General features: G+C 47.8%; 1 protein-coding gene across 5 annotated transcripts in view; it reads left to right on the top strand.

Moving 5' to 3' along the window:
* LOC130357580 (oocyte zinc finger protein XlCOF7.1-like) overlaps window positions 1–20,852 on the top strand; it is a 34,834-nt gene extending 13,982 nt beyond the window's left edge. For 4 of the 5 annotated variants that reach the window (XM_056560293.1, XM_056560291.1, XM_056560292.1 and 1 more), the window contains exons 3-10: window positions 545–718; window positions 794–908; window positions 2,621–2,716; window positions 3,133–3,233; window positions 5,722–5,791; window positions 16,793–16,869; window positions 17,008–17,080; window positions 19,489–20,852. In XM_056560293.1, coding sequence (XP_056416268.1) covers window positions 545–718; window positions 794–908; window positions 2,621–2,716; window positions 3,133–3,233; window positions 5,722–5,791; window positions 16,793–16,869; window positions 17,008–17,080; window positions 19,489–20,327 — 1,545 coding nt within the window. In that variant the 3' untranslated portion in view covers window positions 20,328–20,852. The remainder of the gene's footprint in view (window positions 1–544; window positions 719–793; window positions 909–2,620; window positions 2,717–3,132; window positions 3,234–5,721; window positions 5,792–16,792; window positions 16,870–17,007; window positions 17,081–19,488) is intronic. The other variant, XM_056560294.1, reaches the window with a different exon arrangement.
* Window positions 20,853–21,125: the final 273 nt, after the last annotated feature.

Here is a 21,125-nt window from a genome sequence, read left to right as displayed (position 1 = left end):
ATTTGGGGTGGAATTCTTCCGTGTAAATAGACCTTAAAGGGGTAATCCAGGCAAAAACTTTTTAATATATATCAACTGGCTCCAGAAAGTTAAACAGATTTGTAAATTACTTCTATTAAAAAACCTTAATCCTTTCAGTACTTATGAGCTTCTGCAGTTAAGGTTGCTCTTTTCTGTCTAAGTGCTCTCTGATGACACCTGTCTCGGGAAACGCCCAGTTTAGAAGAGGTTTGTTATGGGGATTTGCTTCTAAACTGGGCGTTTCCCTAGACAGGTGTCATCAGAGAGCACTTAGACAGAAAAGAACAACCTTAACTTCAGAAGCTCATAAGTACTGAAAGGATTAAGATTTTTTTAATAGAAGTAATTTACAAATCTGTTTAACTTTCTGGAGCCAGTTGATATATATATATAAAAAAAAATGTTTTTCCTGGAATACCCCTTTAATGCTGCTATTCACACCAGGTAGGATGTAGATCTTGATGTGGATGGTGATTTGGATCCAGAATCGTTCTTCATGATCTACAGATTTATTTCCATACAGGATTTTGTCTTTAGTAAGAAAAAGAACAACCAGACCTCAGATGACTGCCAGGCATGTTTATCAGAGGGATCGACCAAGGATCAGAGTCCCTGCAAGGAAAGTCCACGTCTGGGGAAGACCCCTGAAGAAGAGACTCCAGAACCCAGCGAGACCACCCACAGTACAGCGGAGGAGGTGACTGCAGCGACAAAAGTGACTGCACAATAAGAATACTAGTGATCTGACTGAATTATCTTCTGATTGTCTCAGGTTCCGGTGCGGTGCGAGGACGTCGCCATCTTCTTCTCCATGGAGGAATGGGAATATCTGGAAGGACATAAAGAACGTTACAAGAATGTGGTGTCAGAGAGACAACAATCTACTGGTATGTGATATTCAATGTAAACGGTGTATTCACCATGTATTATACTCCAGAGCTGCACTCACTATTCTGCTGGTGAGGTCACTGTGTACATACATTACATTACTTATCCTATACTGATCCTGAGTTATATCTTGTATTATACCCCAGAGCTGCACTCACTATTCTGCTGGTGAGGTCACTGTGTACATACATTACATTACTTATCCTGTACTGATCCTGAGTTATATCCTGTATTATACCCCAGAGCTGTACTCACTATTCTGCTGGTGGGGTCACTGTGTACATACATTACATTACTTATCCTGTACTGATCCTGAGTTATATCCTGTATTATACTCCAGAGCTGTACTCACTATTCTGCTGGTGAGGTCACTGTGTACATACATTACATTACTTATCCTGTACTGATCCTGAGTTATATCCTGTATTATACTCCAGAACTGTACTCACTATTCTGCTGGTGAGGTCACTGTGTACATACATTACATTACTTATCCTGTACTTTTCCTGAGTTATATCCTGTATTATACTCCAGAGCTGTACTCACTATTCTGCTGGTGGGGTCACTGTGTACATACATTACATTACTTATCCTGTACTGATCCTGAGTTATATCCTGTATTATACCCCAGAGCTGTACTCACTATTCTGCTGGTGAGGTCACTGTGTACATACATTACATTACTTATCCTGTACTGATCCTGAGTTATATCCTGTATTATACTCCAGAGCTGTACTCACTATTCTGCTGGTGAGATCACTGTGTACATACATTACTTATCCTGTACTGATCCTGAGTTATATCCTGTATTATACTCCAGAGCTGTACTCACTATTCTGCTGGTGAAGTCACTGTGTACATACATTACTTATCCTGTACTGATCCTGAGTTATATCCTGTATTATACTCCAGAGCTGTACTCACTATTCTGCTGGTGAGGTCACTGTGTACATACATTACATTACTTATCCTGTACTGATCCTGAGTTATATCCTGTATTATACTCCAGAGCTGTACTCACTATTCTGCTGGTAGGTCACTGTGTACATTCATTACATTACTTATCCTGTACTGATCCTGAGTTATATCCTGTATTATACTCCAGAGCTGTACTCACTATTCTGCTGGTGAGGTCACTGTGTACATACATTACATTACTTATCCTGTACTGATCCTGAGTTATATCCTGTATTATTCTCCAGAACTGTACTCACTATTCTGCTGGTGAGGTCACTGTGTACATACATTACATTACTTATCCTATACTGATCCTGAGTTATATCCTGTATTATACTCCAGAGCTGTACTCACTATTCTGCTGGTGAGATCACTGTGTACATACATTACATTACTTATTCTGTACTGATCCTGAGTTATATCCTGTATTATACTCCAAAGCTGTACTCACTATTCTGCTGGTGGGGTCCCTGTGTACATACATTACATTACTTGGATGGTGTACAACTACTATAGTATTCTGATCCCATAGAGATAGCAGCAGCAGTATACAGATTGAGCTGGAAGCTAGCAGGAAGGATCCTTTAGGTCCTGCAGCTCACAGGAAGTCAGATGACCTAGGACTGACCACTTCTTCTGACACATTAAACACAGATTTTTTCTGTTGGTCAGACTGGTGATTACATGACTCAGTTACAGTAATGAAACCTAAGATAACCCTATTTTCATAAATTTTTATTTTTTGACCCCCCAGGCTGTGACAGGGTTAATACTGCAGAAAAAGGGAAATACCTTAATAACAACATCCAGGTGGACCCGGCCACCGACATTACTGAGGCCCCCTCCACAGGTCGGTGACATGTAAGGTAACATTATAAAAGAACTCATTATGTGGTATGTAATACTGCAGCACTGCTGTAAAGTGAGATGTACAACAACACAGGAAATATCATTCTGTTTTGTGCCTCTAGTGGCCATTACGAAAACTGCAATACCTTAGAATTAATTTTCCAAAAGACATTCACAAATAAATATTAATTGTTTTTTTTTTTTTTTACTGTCGTAAACAGTGTGCCTCCAGCTTTTGCAAAATTACAACTCCCAGCATGCCCGGACAGCCAAAGGCTGTCCGGGCATGCTGGGAGTTGTAGTTTTGCAACAGCTGGAGGCACACTGGGTGGGAAACACTGCCCATATCCCATTAAGATCGGCTTACCACGTGTTTTTCCAAACTTCTATATCCTCATGTCTTTCTTTTCCCCACAGGTGGATGTATGTTTACAAACCCCCCCGAAAGCTGCATGAGCCCCCTCTTCTTTCGGAAATGCATGGAGGATGATGAAGGGATGGGGACACAGAAATACCAGGTACGACGATCTGCCCCACCTTCCCACTCACCAGTATTTGGGAAAATAGGGGCCTTGTATGATAATAGGGGTCCTATTTTGAAACATGTTGTGGGGCTTATGTGACTACTTATCTCCACCCCTCAGACTCCTTAGAAACCTGGTGGAGTCTAGGAGGCGGGGCAGTGCTGATACATTGAGGGTCTTATGTGACTATTGGTCTCCACCTCTCAGACTCCTTAGAAGCCTGGTACAGCCTAGGAGGTGTGGCAGTGCTGACAGTCTCAGAGGCTTATGTGACTACTTTTCTCCAACCCTCAGACTCCTTAGAAGCCTGGTGGAGTCTTGGAGGCGGGGCACTGCTGATACATTTAGGGGCTTATGTTACTACCTTTCTGCATGCCTTAAAACTCCTTAGAAGCCTGGTGGAGTCTAAGAGGCGGGGCAGTGCAGACACATTAAGAGGCTTATGTAACTACTTATTTCCACCCCTCAGACTCCTTAGATACCTAATGGAGTCTAGGAGGCGGGGCAGTGCTAACATATTAAGAGGCTTATGTAACTACTTATTTCCATCCCTCAGACTCCTAAAATACCTAATGAAGTCTAGGAGGCGGGGCAATGCTAACACATTAAGAGGCTTATGTAACTACTTATTTCCACCCTTCAGACTCCTTAGAAACCTGGTGGAGTCTAGGAGGCAGGAAAGTGCTGATACATTGAGAGGCTTATGTGACTATTTATCTCCACCCCTTAGACTTCTTAAAAGACTGGTACAGTCTAGGAGGTGTGGCAGTGCCAACACTCTCAGGGGATTATGTGACTTCTTTTTTTCAACCCCTCAGACTCATTAGAAACCTGGTGGAGTCTTAAAGGCGGGGCACTGCTGATACATTTAGGGGCTTATGTGACTACTTTTCTGCACGCCTTAAACTCCTTATAAACCTGGTGGAATCAAGGAAGTGGAGCAATACATTGAGGGGCTTATGTGATTACTTTTCTCCACCCCTCAGACTCCTTAGCAACCTAATGGAGTCTAGGAGGCGGGGCAGTGCTGACACATTGAGGGGCTTTTGTGACTTCTTTTCTCCACCTCTCAGACTCCTTAGAAGCCTGGTACAGCCTAGGAGGTGTGGCAGTGCTGACACTCTCAGGGGCTTATGTGATTACTTTTTTCCAGGAGGCGGGGCACTGCTGATACATTTAAGGGCTTATGTTACTACCTTTCTGCATGCCTTAAAACTCCTTAGAAGCCTGGTGGAGTCTAGGAGGAGGGGCAGTGCAGACACATTAAGAGGCTTATGTAACTACTTATTTCCACCCCTCAGACTCCTAAAATACCTAATGAAGTCTAGGAGGCGGGGCAATGCTAACACATTAAAAGGCTTATGTAACTACTCATTTCCACCCTTCAGACTCCTTACAAACCTGGTCGAGTCTAGGAGGCAAGAAAGTGCTGATACATTGAGGAGCTTATGTGACTATTTATCTCCACCCCTTAGACTTCTTAAAAGACTGGTACAGTCTAGGAGGTGTGGCAGTGCCGACACTCTCAGGGGATTATGTGACTTCTTTTTTTCCACCCCTCAGACTCCTTAGAAACCTGGTGGAGTCTTAGAGGCGGGGCAGTGTTGTTACATTTAGTGGCTTATGTGACTAATTTTCTGCACGCCTTAAAACTCCTTAGAAACCTGGTGGAGTCTAGGAAGCGGGGCAATACATTGAGGGGCTTATGGGATTACTTTTCTCCACCCCTCAGACTGCTTAGCAACCTAATGGAGTCTAGGAGGCGAGGCAGTGCTGACACATTGAGGGGCTTATGTGACTTCTTTTCTCCACCTCTCAGACTCCTTAGAAGCCTGGTACAGCCTAGGAGGTGTGGCAGTGCTGACACTCTCAGGGGCTTATGTGACTACTTTTCTCCAACCCTCAGACTTCTTAGAAGCTTGGTGGAATCTAGGAGGCGGGGCACTGCTAATACATTTAGGGGCTTATGTTACTACCTTTCTGCATGCCTTAAAACTCCTTAGAAGCCAGGTGGAGTCTAGGAGGCGGGGCAGTGCTGACATATTGAGGGGCCAATGTGACAACTTTTCTCCACCCCTCAGACTCCATAGATACCTATTTGAGTCTAGGAGGCGGGGCAGTGCTAGCACATTAAGAGGCTTATGTAACTACTTTCCACCCCTCAGACTCCTATTTCCACCCCTCAGACTCCTTAGAAGCTTGGTGGTCTAGTGGGCAGGGAATTGCTGACACCTTCACAGGCTTTTGTGACTACATTTCTCCTCCCCTCAGACTCTTTAGAAGCCTGGTGGAGTTTAGGGGATGGAACAGTGCTGACATGTGATGCCTATCGGTGCCTTTAATTGGCCAAGAGGGCTCACTGTGGATTGTTCTGTGGAACCTGCAGTCAGCCATTTGCTCTGGCTAATAGAGGGGGCTGGCAGACCCCTATACCTGAGAATACCTTGTACCCTCATATACAGAATATGTTCCTATGTGACAGGCTCATTCGGAGGAAGAGATATCACCGCTCCAGTGTAAAGTGGAAGACGTTCCAGTGGAGATCAGCTCAGGTGAGGCATGCCGATATTCTTGCAAAACTTCCAATCATCACCTCACCAGCAGAATAGTGAGTGCAGCTCTGGAGTTTAATACAGGATATAACTCAGGATCAGTACAGGATAAGTAATGTAATGTATGTACACAGTGACCTCACAGCAGAATAGTGAGTACAGCTCTGGAGTATAATACAGGATATAACTCAGGATCAGTACAGGATAAGTAATGTAATGTATGTACACAGTGACCTCACCAGCAGAATAGTGAGTACAGCTCTGGAGTATAATACAGGATATAACTCAGGATCAGTACAGGATAAGTAATGTAATGTATGTACACAGTGACCTCACCAGCAGAATAGTGAGTGCAGCTCTGGAGTTTAATACAGGATATAACTCAGGATCAGTACAGGATAAGTGTTACGCCGAGCGCTCCGGGTCCCTGCTCCTTCCCGGAGCGCTCGCTACACTCTCGCTACTGCAGCGCCCCGGTCAGATCCACTGACCGGGTGCGCTGCGATACCGCCTCCAGCCGGGATGCGATTCGCGATGCGGGTGGCGCCCGCTCGCGATGCGCACCCCGGCTCCCGTACCTGACTCGCTCTCCGTCGGTCCTGTCCCGGCGCGCGCGGCCCCGCTCCCTAGGGCGCGCGCGCGCCGGGTCTCTGCGATTTAAAGGGCCACTGCGCCGCTGATTGGCGCAGGGGTTCTAATTAGTGTGTTCACCTGTGCACTCCATATATATACCTCACTTCCCCTGCACTCCCTCGCCGGATCTTGTTGCCCTTGTGCCCAGTGAAAGCGTTCCCTTGTGTGTTCCTAGCCTGTGTTCCAGACCTCCTGCCGTTGCCCCTGACTACGATCCTTGCTGCCTGCCCTGACCTTCTGCTACGTCCGACCTTGCTTCTGTCTACTCCCTTGTACCGCGCCTATCTTCAGCAGTCAGAGAGGTTGAGTCGCAACAAGGCCACCAGCTGTCTCAACTGACCGTGATGCTACAGCAGCTACTACCACAGCTTCAGCAATCATCTCCTCCGCCAGCTCCTGCACCTCCTCCGCAGCGAGTGGCCGCTTCAGGCCTACGACTATCCTTGCCGGATAAATTTGATGGGGACTCTAAATTCTGCCGTGGCTTTCTTTCACAATGTTCCCTGCACTTGGAGATGATGTCGGACCAGTTTCCTACTGAAAGGTCTAAGGTGGCTTTCGTAGTCAGCCTTCTGTCTGGAAAAGCTCTGTCATGGGCCACACCGCTCTGGGACCGCAATGACCCCGTCACTGCCTCTGTACACTCCTTCTTCTCGGAAATTCGTAGTGTCTTTGAGGAACCTGCCCGAGCCTCCTCTGCTGAGACTGCCCTGCTGAACCTGGTCCAGGGTAATTCTTCCGTTGGCGAGTACGCCATACAATTCCGTACTCTTGCTTCTGAACTATCCTGGAATAATGAGGCCCTCTGCGCGACCTTTAAAAAAGGCCTATCCAGCAACATTAAAGATGTTCTGGCCGCACGAGAAATTCCTGCTAATCTACATGAACTCATTCATCTTGCCACTCGCATTGACATGCGTTTTTCCGAAAGGCGTCAGGAGCTCCGCCAGGATATGGACTTTGTTCGCACGAGGCGTTTTTTCTCCCCGGCTCCTCTTTCCTCTGGTCCTCTGCAATCCGTTCCTGTGCCTCCCGCCGTGGAGGCTATGCAAGTTGACCGGTCTCGTCTGACACCTCAAGAGAGGACACGACGCCGCATGGAGAATCTCTGCCTGTACTGTGCCGGTACCGAACACTTCCTGAAGGATTGTCCTATCCGTCCTCCCCGCCTGGAAAGACGCACGCAGACTCCGCACAAAAGTGAGACAGTCCTTGATGTCAACTCTGCTTCTCCACGCCTTACTGTGCCTGTGCGGATATCTGCATCTACCTTCTCCTTCTCTACTATGGCCTTCTTGGATTCCGGATCTGCAGGAAACTTTATTTTGGCCTCTCTCATCAACAGGTTCAACATCCCGGTAACCAGTCTCGCCAGACCCCTCTACATCAATTGTGTTAACAATGAAAGATTGGACTGTACCGTGCGTTACCGCACGGAGCCCCTTCTAATGTGCATCGGACCTCATCAATAGTGTTGAGCGGCATAGGCCATATTCGAATTCGCGAATATTCGCGAATATATGGACGAATATTCGTCATATATTCGCGAATATTCGCATATTCGTTATATTCTCGTTTTATTTTCGCGTATGCGAAAATATACGTATGCGAAAATTAGCATATGTGGAAATTCGCATATGCGAAAATTAGCATATGCTAATTTTCGCATATGCGAATTTGCGCGCGCCAGTCTCACACAGTAGTATTACAGCCTTCTTTACACCACACAAGCTGGAAGCAGAAAGGGATGATCACTGTGATGTGTACTGTGAAGAAAAAAAAAAAAACGAATATTCGTAATTACGAATATATAGCGCTATATTCGCGAAATTCGCGAATTCGCGAATATGCGATATTCGCGAATAATATTCGAATTGCGAATATTCGCGAGCAACACTACTCATCAAGAAAAAATTGAGTTCTTGGTCCTCCCCAATTGCACTTCCGAAATTCTCCTTGGACTACTGTGGCTCCAACGCCATTCCCCAACCCTGGATTGGTCCACAGGGGAGATCAAGAGCTGGGGTATCTCTTGTTTCAAGGACTGCCTTAAACCGGTTCCCAGTACTCCCTGCCGTGACCCTGTGGTTCCCCCTGTAACCGGTCTCCCTAAGGCCTATATGGACTTTGCTGATGTGTTTTGCAAAAAACAAGCTGAGACTCTACCTCCTCACAGGCCTTATGACTGTCCTATTGACCTCCTCCCGGGCACTACTCCACCCCGGGGCAGAATTTATCCTCTGTCCGCCCCAGAGACTCTTGCTATGTCTGAGTACATCCAGGAAAATTTAAAAAAGGGGTTTATCCGCAAATCCTCCTCTCCTGCCGGAGCTGGATTTTTCTTTGTGTCCAAAAAAGATGGCTCCCTACGTCCTTGCATTGACTACCGCGGTCTTAATAAAATCACGGTAAAGAACCGCTACCCTCTACCTCTTATCTCTGAACTCTTTGATCGCCTCCAAGGTGCCCACATCTTTACCAAACTGGACTTAAGAGGTGCTTATAATCTCATCCGCATCAGGGAGGGGGACGAATGGAAAACGGCATTTAACACCAGAGATGGACACTTTGAGTATCTGGTCATGCCCTTTGGCCTTTGCAACGCCCCTGCCGTCTTCCAAGACTTTGTTAATGAAATTTTTCGTGATCTCTTATATTCCTGTGTTGTTGTGTATCTGGACGATATTCAGATTTTTTCTGCCAACCTAGAAGAACACCGCCAGCATGTCCGCATGGTTCTTCAGAGACTTCGTGACAATCAACTTTATGCCAAAATGGAGAAATGTCTGTTTGAATGTCAATCTCTTCCTTTCCTAGGATACTTGGTCTCTGGCCAGGGACTACAAATGGATCCAGACAAACTCTCTGCCGTCTTAGATTGGCCACGCCCCTCCGGACTCCGTGCTATCCAACGTTTTTTGGGGTTCGCCAATTATTACAGACAATTTATTCCACATTTTTCCACCATTGTGGCTCCTATCGTGGCTTTAACCAAGAAGAATGCCAATCCTAAGTCCTGGCCTCCTCAAGCGGAAGACGCCTTTAAACGGCTCAAGTCGGCCTTTTCTTCTGCTCCCGTGCTCTCCAGACCTGACCCATCTAAACCCTTCCTATTGGAGGTTGATGCCTCCTCAGTAGGAGCTGGAGCGGTTCTTCTACAAAAAAAATTCTTCCGGGCATGCTGTTACCTGTGGTTTTTTTTCTAGGACCTTCTCTCCGGCGGAGAGGAACTACTCCATCGGGGATCGAGAGCTACTGGCCATTAAATTAGCACTTGAGGAATGGAGACATCTGCTGGAGGGATCAAGATTTCCAGTTATTATTTACACCGATCACAAGAACCTCTCCTATCTCCAGTCTGCCCAACGGCTGAATCCTCTCCAGGCCAGGTGGTCTCTGTTCTTTGCCCGGTTTAATTTTGAAATTCACTTTCGCCCTGCCGATAAGAACATCAGGGCCGATGCTCTCTCTCGTTCCTCGGATGCCTCGGAAGTAGAGCTCTCTCCGCAACACATCATTCCTCCTGACTGCCTGATCTCCACTTCTCCAGCCTCCATCAGGCAAACTCCTCCAGGGAAGACCTTCGTCTCTCCACGCCAACGCCTCGGAATCCTTAAATGGGTTCACTCCTCCCATCTCGCAGGCCATGCGGGCATCAAGAAATCCGTGCAACTCATCTCTCGTTTCTATTGGTGGCCGACTCTGGAGACGGATGTTGTTGATTTTGTGCGGGCCTGCACTGTCTGTGCCCGGGACAAGACTCCTCGCCAGAAGCCTGCTGGTCTCCTTCACCCTCTGCCTGTCCCCGAACAGCCTTGGTCTCTGATTGGTATGGACTTTATTACAGACTTACCCCCATCCCGTGGCAACACTGTTGTTTGGGTGGTCGTTGATCGATTTTCCAAGATGGCACATTTTATTCCTCTTCCTGGTCTTCCTTCAGCGCCTCAGTTGGCAAAACAATTTTTTGTACACATTTTTCGTCTTCACGGTTTGCCCACGCAGATCGTCTCGGATAGAGGCGTCCAATTCGTGTCAAAATTCTGGAGGGCTCTCTGTAAACAACTCAAGATTAAATTAAACTTTTCTTCTGCTTATCATCCTCAATCCAATGGGCAAGTAGAAAGAATTAATGTTACGCCGAGCGCTCCGGGTCCCCGTTCCTCCCCGGAGCGCTCGCCTCATCCTCGTTGCTGCAGCGCCCCGGTCAGATCCACTGACCGGGTGCGCTGCGGTACCGCCTCCAGCCGGGATGCGATTCGCGATGCGGGTGGCGCCCGCTCGCGATGCGCACCCCGGCTCCCGTACCTGACTCGCTCTCCGTCGGTCCTGTCCCGGCGCGCGCGGCCCCGCTCCCTAGGGCGCGCGCGCGCCGGGTCTCTGCGATTTAAAGGGCCAGTGCACCAATGATGGTGCCTGGTCCAATCTTCCCAATTACCTTGATTAGTTTCCACCTGTGCACTCCCTACTTATACCTCACTTCCCCTGCACTCCCTGGGCGGATCTTGTTGCCCTTGTGCCTAGTGAAAGCGTTCCCTTGTTTGTTCCTAGCCTGTGTTCCAGACCTCCTGCCGTTGCCCCTGACTACGATCCTTGCTGCCTGCCCCGACCTTCTGCTACGTCCGACCTTGCTTCTGTCTACTCCCTTGTACCGCGCCTATCTTCAGCAGTCAGAGAGGTTGAGCCGTTGCTAGTGGATACGACCTGGTCACTACCGCCGCAGCAAGACCATCCCGCTTTGCGGCGGGCTCTGGTGAAAACCAGTAGTGACTTAGAACCGGTCCACTAGCACGGTCCACGCCAATCCCTCTCTGGCACAGAGGGTCCACCTCCTGCCAGCCGGCATCGTGACAGTAGATCCGGCCATGGATTCCGCTGAGGTGCCGCTGTCAAGTCTTGCCGACATTTCCACGATGATCACCCAACAAAATCACCAGCTGGCATACTTGTCCTCCGTGACACAGCAACTGAAGTCACAGTTACAGCAGATGCTGTCACTGACACAGCAGCGGCAACTGCAACAACCATCTCCTCCGCCGGCTCCTGCAACTCCTCCGCAGCGTCCGGCCGCTCCTAACCCCTGCTTGTCCCTGCCGGACAAATTTCATGGGGACTCTAGACTCTGCCGTGGTCTCCTTTCTGGAAAGGCCTTGTCTTGGGCCACACCGCTCTGCGACCACAATGATCCTGCCACAGTCACAGTCCAGTCCTTCTTCGTTGAGGTCCGTAGTGTCTTCGAGGAGCCTGCCCGAGCTTCTTCTGCCGAGACTGCCCTGCTGAACCTGGCCCAGGGTGTTTCTTCCGTTGGCGAGTACGCCATTCAGTTCCGTGCTCTTGCTTCCGAGTTGTCCTGGAATAGTGAGGTCCTCTGCGCGACCTTTAAAAAAGGCCTATCCAGCAACATTAAAGATGTTCTGGCCGCACGAGAAACTCCTGCTAACCTGCATGAACTCATTCATCTAGCCACTCGCATTGACATGCGTTTTTCCGGATGGCGTCTGGAGCTCCGCCTGGATATGGACTTTGTTCGCACGAGGCGTTTTTTCTCCCCGGCTCCTCTCTCCTCTGGTCTTCTGCAAACCGTTCCTGTGCCTCCCGCCGTGGAGGCTATGCAAGTTGACTGGTCTCGCTTGACACCTCAAGAGAGGACACGACGCCGCATGGAGAATCTTTGCCTGTACTATGCCGGTACCGAACACTTCCTGAAGGATTGTCCTATCCGTCCTCCCCGCCTCGAAAGACGTACGCTGACTCCGCACAAAGGTGACACAGTTCTTGATGTCAACTCTGCTTCTCCACGTCTTACTGTGCCTGTGCGGATATCTTCCTCTACCTTCTCCTTCTCTACTATGGCCTTCTTGGATTCCGGATCTGCAGGAAATTTTTTTTTGGCCTCTCTTATCAACAGGTTCAACGTCCCTGTGACCAGTCTCGCCGGACCCCTCTACATCAATTGTGTTGACAATGAAAGATTGGACTGTGCCGTGCGTTACCGCACGGAACCCCTCCTAATGTGCATCGGACCTCATCACGAAAAAATTGAGTTTTTTTTCCTCAGGTTCTTTGGCCCCAAGAAGAGGGGGAGACCCAAGGGGGGGGGTACTGTTACGCCGAGCGCTCCGGGTCCCCGTTCCTCCCCGGAGCGCTCGCCTCATCCTCGTTGCTGCAGCGCCCCGGTCAGATCCACTGACCGGGTGCGCTGCGGTACCGCCTCCAGCCGGGATGCGATTCGCGATGCGGGTGGCGCCCGCTCGCGATGCGCACCCCGGCTCCCGTACCTGACTCGCTCTCCGTCGGTCCTGTCCCGGCGCTCGCGGCCCCGCTCCCTAGGGCGCGCGCGCGCCGGGTCTCTGCGATTTAAAGGGCCAGTGCACCAATGATGGTGCCTGGTCCAATCTTCCCAATTACCTTGATTAGTTTCCACCTGTGCACTCCCTACTTATACCTCACTTCCCCTGCACTCCCTGGGCGGATCTTGTTGCCCTTGTGCCTAGTGAAAGCGTTCCCTTGTTTGTTCCTAGCCTGTGTTCCAGACCTCCTGCCGTTGCCCCTGACTACGATCCTTGCTGCCTGCCCCGACCTTCTGCTACGTCCGACCTTGCTTCTGTCTACTCCCTTGTACCGCGCCTATCTTCAGCAGTCAGAGAGGTTGAGCCGTTGCTAGTGGATACGACCTGGTCACTACCGCCGCAGCAAGACCATCCCGCTTTGCGGCGGGCTCTGGTGAAAACCAGTAGTGACTTAGAACCGGTCCACTAGCACGGTCCACGCCAATCCCTCTCTGGCACAGAGGATCCACCTCCTGCCAGCCGGCATCGTGACAATTAACCAGGTCCTGGGTGATTATTTACGGCATTTTGTTTCCTCCCGCCAGGATGACTGGGCAGATCTTCTACCATGGGCCGAATTCTTGTATAACTTCAGAGTCTCTGAATCTTCTTCCAAATCCCCATTTTTCGTGGTGTACGGCCGTCACCCTCTTCCCCCCCTCCCTACTCCCTTGCCCTCTGGTTTGCCCGCTGAGGATGAAATAACTCGTGATCTTTCCACCATATGGAAAGAGACCCAAAATTCTCTCTTACAGGCTTCATCACGCATAAAGAAGTTTGCTGATAAGAAAAGAAGAGCTCCCCCCATTTTTTCTCCCGGAGACAAGGTATGGCTCTCCGCTAAATATGTCCGCTTCCGTGTTCCCAGCTACAAATTGGGACCACGCTATCTTGGTCCTTTCAAAGTTTTGTGCCAGATTAATCCTGTCTCTTACAAACTTCTTCTTCCTCCTTCTCTTCGTATTCCTAATGCCTTCCATGTCTCTCTTCTTAAACCACTCATCCTCAACCGTTTCTCTCCTAAACTTATTTCTCCCACTCTCCGGTTCTTCAGACATCTTTCCTGTAAAGGAGATACTGGCCTCCAAAAAGGTCAGAGGGAAAACCTTTTTTCTGGTTGACTGGGAGGGCTGTGGTCCTGAAGAGAGATCCTGGGAACCTGAGGACAATATCCTAGATAAAGGTCTGGTCCTCAGGTTCTCAGGCTCAAAGAAGAGGGGGAGACCCAAGGGGGGGGGTACTGTTACGCCGAGCGCTCCGGGTCCCTGCTCCTCCCCGGAGCGCTCGCTACACTCTCGCTACTGCAGCGCCCCGGTCAGATCCACTGACCGGGTGCGCTGCGATACCGCCTCCAGCCGGGATGCGATTCGCGATGCGGGTGGCGCCCGCTCGCGATGCGCACCCCGGCTCCCGTACCTGACTCGCTCTCCGTCGGTCCTGTCCCGGCGCGCGCGGCCCCGCTCCCTAGGGCGCGCGCGCGCCGGGTCTCTGCGATTTAAAGGGCCACTGCGCCGCTGATTGGCGCAGTGGTTCTAATTAGTGTGTTCACCTGTGCACTCCATATATATACCTCACTTCCCCTGCACTCCCTCGCCGGATCTTGTTGCCCTTGTGCCTAGTGAAAGCGTTCCCTTGTGTGTTCCTAGCCTGTGTTCCAGACCTCCTGCCGTTGCCCCTGACTACGATCCTTGCTGCCTGCCCCGACCTTCTGCTACGTCCGACCTTGCTTCTGTCTACTCCCTTGTACCGCGCCTATCTTCAGCAGTCAGAGAGGTTGAGCCGTTGCTAGTGGATACGACCTGGTCACTACCGCCGCAGCAAGACCATCCCGCTTTGCGGCGGGCTCTGGTGAATACCAGTAGTGACTTAGAACCGATCCACTAGCACGGTCCACGCCAATCCCTCTCTGGCACAGAGGATCCACCTCCTGCCAGCCGGCATCGTGACAATAAGTAATATAATGTATGTACACAGTGACCTCACCAGCAGAATAGTGAGTACAGCTCTGGAGTATAATACAGGATATAACTCAGGATCAGTACAGGATAAGTAATGTAATGTATGTACACAGTGATCTCACCAGCAGAATAGTGAGTACAGCTCTGGAGTATAATACAGGATATAACTCAGGATCAGTACAGGATAAGTAATGTAATGTATGTACACAGTGACCTCACCAGCAGAATAGTGAGTACAGCTCTGGAGTATAATACAGGATATAACTCAGGATCAGTACAGGATAAGTAATATAATGTATGTACACAGTGACCTCACCAGCAGAATAGTGAGTACAGCTCTGGAGTATAATACAGGATATAACTCAGGATCAGTACAGGATAAGTAATGTAATGTATGTACACAGTGATCTCACCAGCAGAATAGTGAGTACAGCTCTGGAGTATAATACAGGATATAACTCAGGATCAGTACAGGATAAGTAATATAATGTATGTACACAGTGACCTCACCAGCAGAATAGTGAGTACAGCTCTGGAGTATAATACAGGATATAACTCAGGATCAGTACAGGATAAGTAATGTAATGTATGTACACAGTGATCTCACCAGCAGAATAGTGAGTACAGCTCTGGAGTATAATACAGGATATAACTCAGGATCAGTACAGGATAAGTAATGTAATGTATGTACACAGTGACCTCACCAGCAGAATAGTGAGTACAGCTCTGGAGTATAATACAGGATATAACTCAGGATCAGTACAGGATAAGTAATGTAATGTATGTACACAGTGACCTCACCAGCAGAATAGTGAGTACAGCTCTGGAGTATAATACAGGATATAACTCAGGATCAGTACAGGATAAGTAATGTAATGTATGTACACAGTGACCTCACCAGCAGAATAGTGAGTACATCCAAATAGTGTAGAGGTGGGGGATGGGCACTACAGCACTGATAGTGGTAGCCTTGTTTAGCACAATAGAAGAGGTCCCGGTGAAGTATATATGGGGTGCTAGACACAAGTAGAACAATCAATTCCACATAAGTATCCCAAACGAGGAAGAAAGAATATGTTTGCACTCACCATAACTTTGCATTAAAATCCGGACTTTATTGTGAAATGTCCATGTACAAAACAAACTTCACCCGGGCGCAGGGAGGGAAAGCAGCTCCAAGCCTGGAGACGGAGTGTATCACTGGAACAACAGCACCGTTTTGCGTCTGTGACGCGAAACGGTGCTGTTGTTCCAGTGATACGCTCTGCTCTGCAGTTTAATACAGGATATAACTCAGGGGCATCAGATCACTCCCGCTAGTTTTCACACCCCTTCCCTCCCAGATCTGTATACTGCTGTTGCTATTTCTGTATATAGTCATTATACATTTCCCCTGAGGCTGTGTTCACATGTTGCGTTTTTACTAAAATGGCACAATTTTACACGATTAAAAAAAAAAAAAAAAAAAATCACAGCAAAAACATGGCCAAAGCGCTGTAAAAACACTACAACGTTGCAGTAAATTCACAACATGTGAACACAGCCTGAAGAATTCATATCTTTATAAAACACCTAAATTGTCATTATAGGTCAAATAACTTCAGTATTTCTCTAAAAATTGCACTTTGGGGAACATTTAAAAAGTCCTCTTTAAAAATGAAAGAAGCGATCTGATTGGTTGCTATGGGCAACTGCATATGAGTAAGAAAACTCATCAAAACTGCACATAATGTGAACTGACACCAACCCATTCATAAGTCTCAGCAGTTTAGGCTTCTGACATATAGCCAGGTGAGAGAGAGAGATGACCAGGTGCAGTGATCAGATTCCATCCCCTCTCACTGCAAAACCGTAGGATTCATGAGAAATGTAGGCAGCATTAGGAAATAATTTCGGTGATGGAATTGCAACCCATATGGCTGAAAAATATTTTTGGAACACATATGAAATGCTTTGTTGCCCATAGCAACCAGTCGGTGCCCAGGTTTTATTTTATATTTTACTGTGCTGTGATTGGTTGCTATAAGTAACAGTAAGCGGTTTTTTGATAAATCTTCCCCATTTGTGTCTATTCCCCGCAGATGACGACAGTCCAGGAATCACCGTGAGCCCCGAATGTTCCCAGGACCGTATAGAAGATGATAAGATGATCCATCAGGTACAGGAGTCTGCTCCGGAGGGCAAAGCTTTCTGCAGTTCCCTGTTATAAAGAGATTTTCACTATCCCAAGTCTATACAGTCTGTAGTCATGTGACGGCTCCGCAGGGGAACAATGGAGACTCCTCTTGTATTTCAGATACAAAGAACTGGAGACGACATGTTACCTAACTGGGGCGGGGACGGACCGCATCCTCCCAAGACCAGCTCAGGTAAGTGAAGAACCCCGTTCATGGGGGTGACCCAGAAGGAAGACACAAGGACATGTACCTAGAGTGACGCTGGATGTACCAATAGTCTGGACTGGGGTCTGTATTTAGGTGTGGTCTGGTTATGTGGTTTGTGTAAGGGGTAGTCTGGTCTGTATTTAGGGGTAGTCTGGTCTGGTGCCTGTAGTTAGGTATAGTCTGGTCAGGGGTCTGTATTAGGGTTAGGCTTGTTTGGGTCTGTATTTAGGAGTAGTCTGGTCTGGGGTTTGTATTTAGGGGTAGTCTGGTCTGGGGTTTGTATTTAGGGGTAGTCTGGTCTGGGGTTTGTATTTAGGGGTAGTCTGGTCTGGGGTCTGTATTTAGGGGTAGTCTGGTCTGGGGTCTGTATTTAGGGGTAGTCTGGTCTGGGGTTTGTTTTTAGGGGTAGTCTGGTCTGGGGTCTGTATTTAGGGGTAGTCTGGTCTGGGGTCTGTATTTAGGGGTAGTCTGGTCTGGGGTCTGTATTTAGGGGTAGTCTGGTCTGGGGTTTGTATTTAGGGGTAGTCTGGTTTGGTGCCTGTAGTTAAGTATAGTCTGGTCAGGGGTCTGTATTAAGGTTAGCCTTGTCTGGGGTCTGTATTAAGGAGCAGTCTGGTCTGGGGTCTGTATTTAGGGGTAGTCTGGTCTGGGGTCTATATTTACGGGTAGTTTAGTCTGGGGTCTGTATTTAGGGGTAGTCTGGTCTGGGGTTTGTATTTACGGGTAGTCTAGTTTTGTGCCTGTAGTTAAGTATAGTCTGGTCAGGGGTCTGTATTAAGGTTGGCCTTGTCTGTGGTCTGTATTAAGGAGCAGTCTGGTCTGGGGTCTGTATTTAGGTGTAGTGTGGTCTGTATTTAGGGGTAGTCTGCTCTGTGGTCTGTATTTAGGGGTAGTCTGCTCTGTGGTCTGTATTTAGGTGTAGTCTGGTCTGTATTTAGGTGTAGTCTGGTCTGTCGTCTGTATTTAGGCATAGTCTGGTCTGTATTTCGATGTAGTCTGGTCTGTGGTCTGTATTTAGGTGTAGTCTGGTCTGTATTTAGGTGTAGTCTAGTCTGTGGTCTGTATTTAGGCGTAGTCTGGTCTGTATTTAGGTGTAGTCTGGTCTGTGGTCTGTATTTAGGTGTAGTCTGGTCTGTGGTCTGTATTTAGGCGTAGTCTGGTCTGTATTTAGGTGTAGTCTGGTCTGGGGTCTGTATTTAGGTGTAGTCTGGTCTGGGGTCTGTATTTAGGTGTAGTCTGGTCTGTGGTCTGTATTTAGGTGTAGTCTGGTCTGTGGTCTGTATTCTGTATTTAGGCGTAGTCTGGTCTGTATTTAGGCGTAGTCTGGTCTGTATTTAGGTGTAGTCTGGTCTGTGGTCTGTATTTAGGTGTAGTCTGGTCTGTGGTCTGTATTTAGGCATAGTCTGGTCTGTATTTAGGTGTAGTCTGCTCTGTGGTCTGTATTTATGCATAGTCTGGTCTGTATTTAGGTGTAGTGTGGTCTGTATTTAGGTGTAGTCTGGTCTGGGGTCTGTATTTAGGTGTAGTCTACTCTGTGGTCTGTATTTAGGGGTAGTCTGCTCTGTGGCCTGTATTTAGGTGTAGTCTGGTCTGTGGTCTGTATTTAGGGGTAGTCTGCTCTGTGGTCTGTATTTAGGTGTAGTCTGGTCTGGGGTCTGTATTTAGGTGTAGTCTGCTCTGTGGTCTGTATTTAGGGGTAGTCTGGTCTGTATTTAGGTGTAGTCTGCTCTGTGGTCTGTATTTAGGTGTAGTCTGCTCTGTGGTCTGTATTTAGGCGTAGTCTGGTCTGTATTTAGGTGTAGTCTGCTCTGTGGTCTGTATTTAGGTGTAGTCTGCTCTGTGGTCTGTATTTAGGCGTAGTCTGGTCTGTATTTAGGTGTAGTCTGCTCTGTGGTCTGTATTTAGGTGTAGTCTGCTCTGTGGTCTGTATTTAGGTGTAGTCTGCTCTGTGGTCTGTATTTAGGTGTAGTCTGGTCTGTGGTCTGTATTTAGGTGTAGTCTGCTCTGTGGTCTGTATTTAGGTGTAGTCTGCTCTGTGGTCTGTATTTAGGTGTAGTCTGCTCTGTGGTCTGTATTTAGGTGTAGTCTGCTCTGTGGTCTGTATTTAGGTGTAGTCTGGTCTGTGGTCTGTATTTAGGTGTAGTCTGCTCTGTGGTCTGTATTTAGGTGTAGTCTGCTCTGTGGTCTGTATTTAGGTGTAGTCTGCTCTGTGGTCTGTATTTAGGTGTAGTCTGCTCTGTGGTCTGTATTTAGGTGTAGTCTGCTCTGTGGTCTGTATTTAGGTGTAGTCTGCTCTGTGGTCTGTATTTAGGTGTAGTATGATTTCCATTGTCCAGGTATTTGGTGTATGAGACTATATTGCGGTAACCTTCTCATCTTTACATCCATTACAGGTCTACCAACCAGCTGGGAAGTCCAACCAGACTCCCCTCACCTGTTAATCCCTGTCCTTCCCATCCACCATAATGGAGTTAACTCAAGTAATCATGAAGGGAGTATGTCCAGCAGCAGTCCCCCGATGGTGATAATGGTAGAACCCAAGGTTGTTCAGGATGAGGAACCGACTCTGAAATGCAAAACCCATCTACCACACCTGTATTGGCAAAACCCCCAAGTAGATGCCTCCTCCAGTAGCCCAGAGGTGTATGGGGATGTAAACATACCGCCAGTCCTGGAGACCCCCGCAGTGCACGAATGCCTACAATGTGGGCAGAGCTTCCAAGATGAGGTCCACCTGATCATTCACCGGAGGACACACGATAAAGTATTCCACTGTGGGGTCTGTCAGCAGAGCTTCACGGACAAGTCCTCTTTGGTGGTCCACAAGAGGACATTTCACATTCAGGAACCCAAAATGAAAGAGAAGATGAAGGAAAGGCCATTCTCGTGCGCCGAATGTGGGAACACGTTCCTGAACAAATCGAGCCTGGTCAAGCATCGGAGGATCCACACAGGCGCCTTCGCCTGTCAGGATTGCGGTAAGTGTCTCTCGGACAAAACCGGTCTCATTAGACACCAGAGAACTCACACGGGAGAGAAGCCCTATGCCTGTCCCGAGTGCGGGCAACGCTTTACCCGAAAGTGCCACCTCATCTCCCATCGAAAAGTCCACACCAGCGATGACTCCTTTCCGTCACACACCTGCCCCGACTGTGGGAAATGTTTTTCGGTGAAGTCGGTCCTGGAAGTACATCAGGAATTCCACAAGCGGCACAAGGCCGATTCCGTGTAAGACGCGGTTACAGTATGGATTCTACAATGTAGCAGCTCGCGGCTGTGACAACGAATTCCCCTCAATGACAGACTCTGCCCCTTTATTGTATTTGTTTGTGCTCATATGGTTGTGTTAAGGTTGGCTGCTCGTTAGGCCTTAAAATGTGCGTGACTGCCGCTGTATACTGCTGTGTCGACACAAATAATAAACACCAGAAAAAATGTTGGCATATATCTCCTTCTCAGGAGCCGTCCCAATGAGTTCTGTTTATTATACGGAAGTACATTGTTTTTTACATTTGACAAAAAGGGGAGGTTAGTTATCACGTCAAAATCATCATGTTATATTTTGATTGGTTATTTGAGTATTGTGTCTGTATATATTAGCATATTCAGCATTCATTTCTTTCTTAGCCATAGGTCAATATTCTACCGGAAAATTCCGGATGTATCTGTCCTTCTGCACAGTCTATCCTTCTTCAAATGTTTTGTCTCAAACTTCCAACCTCTTCTTTATCTTGCTTCTTTTGGCCTGGTACCAAGGTCTTCATCTTAGTTAAAAAAAAAAATTTCTGCATATATATATATATATATATATATATATATCCTTATCAGTTGCACTTTGTATTTTCAAGTGGCTGAAGGTGTTTTTTTACATGGTGACTTTTGATAACGTAACAAGACAATAATTTTCGTGCGAACCAAGACCTAGTGCCAGACCACAATGTAAGTAGTAGTACGAGGGTAACAGCTCCGACGTAAGGAACGCGACAACAAAGATTAAAAACTTTTGTGTATTTTGTTTTTATATGTTATG

The sequence above is a fragment of the Hyla sarda genome, chromosome 2, assembly GCF_029499605.1.
Source record: "Hyla sarda isolate aHylSar1 chromosome 2, aHylSar1.hap1, whole genome shotgun sequence".
NCBI lineage: Eukaryota > Metazoa > Chordata > Amphibia > Anura > Hylidae > Hyla > Hyla sarda.
This window is presented reverse-complemented; position numbering and strand designations above follow the sequence as displayed.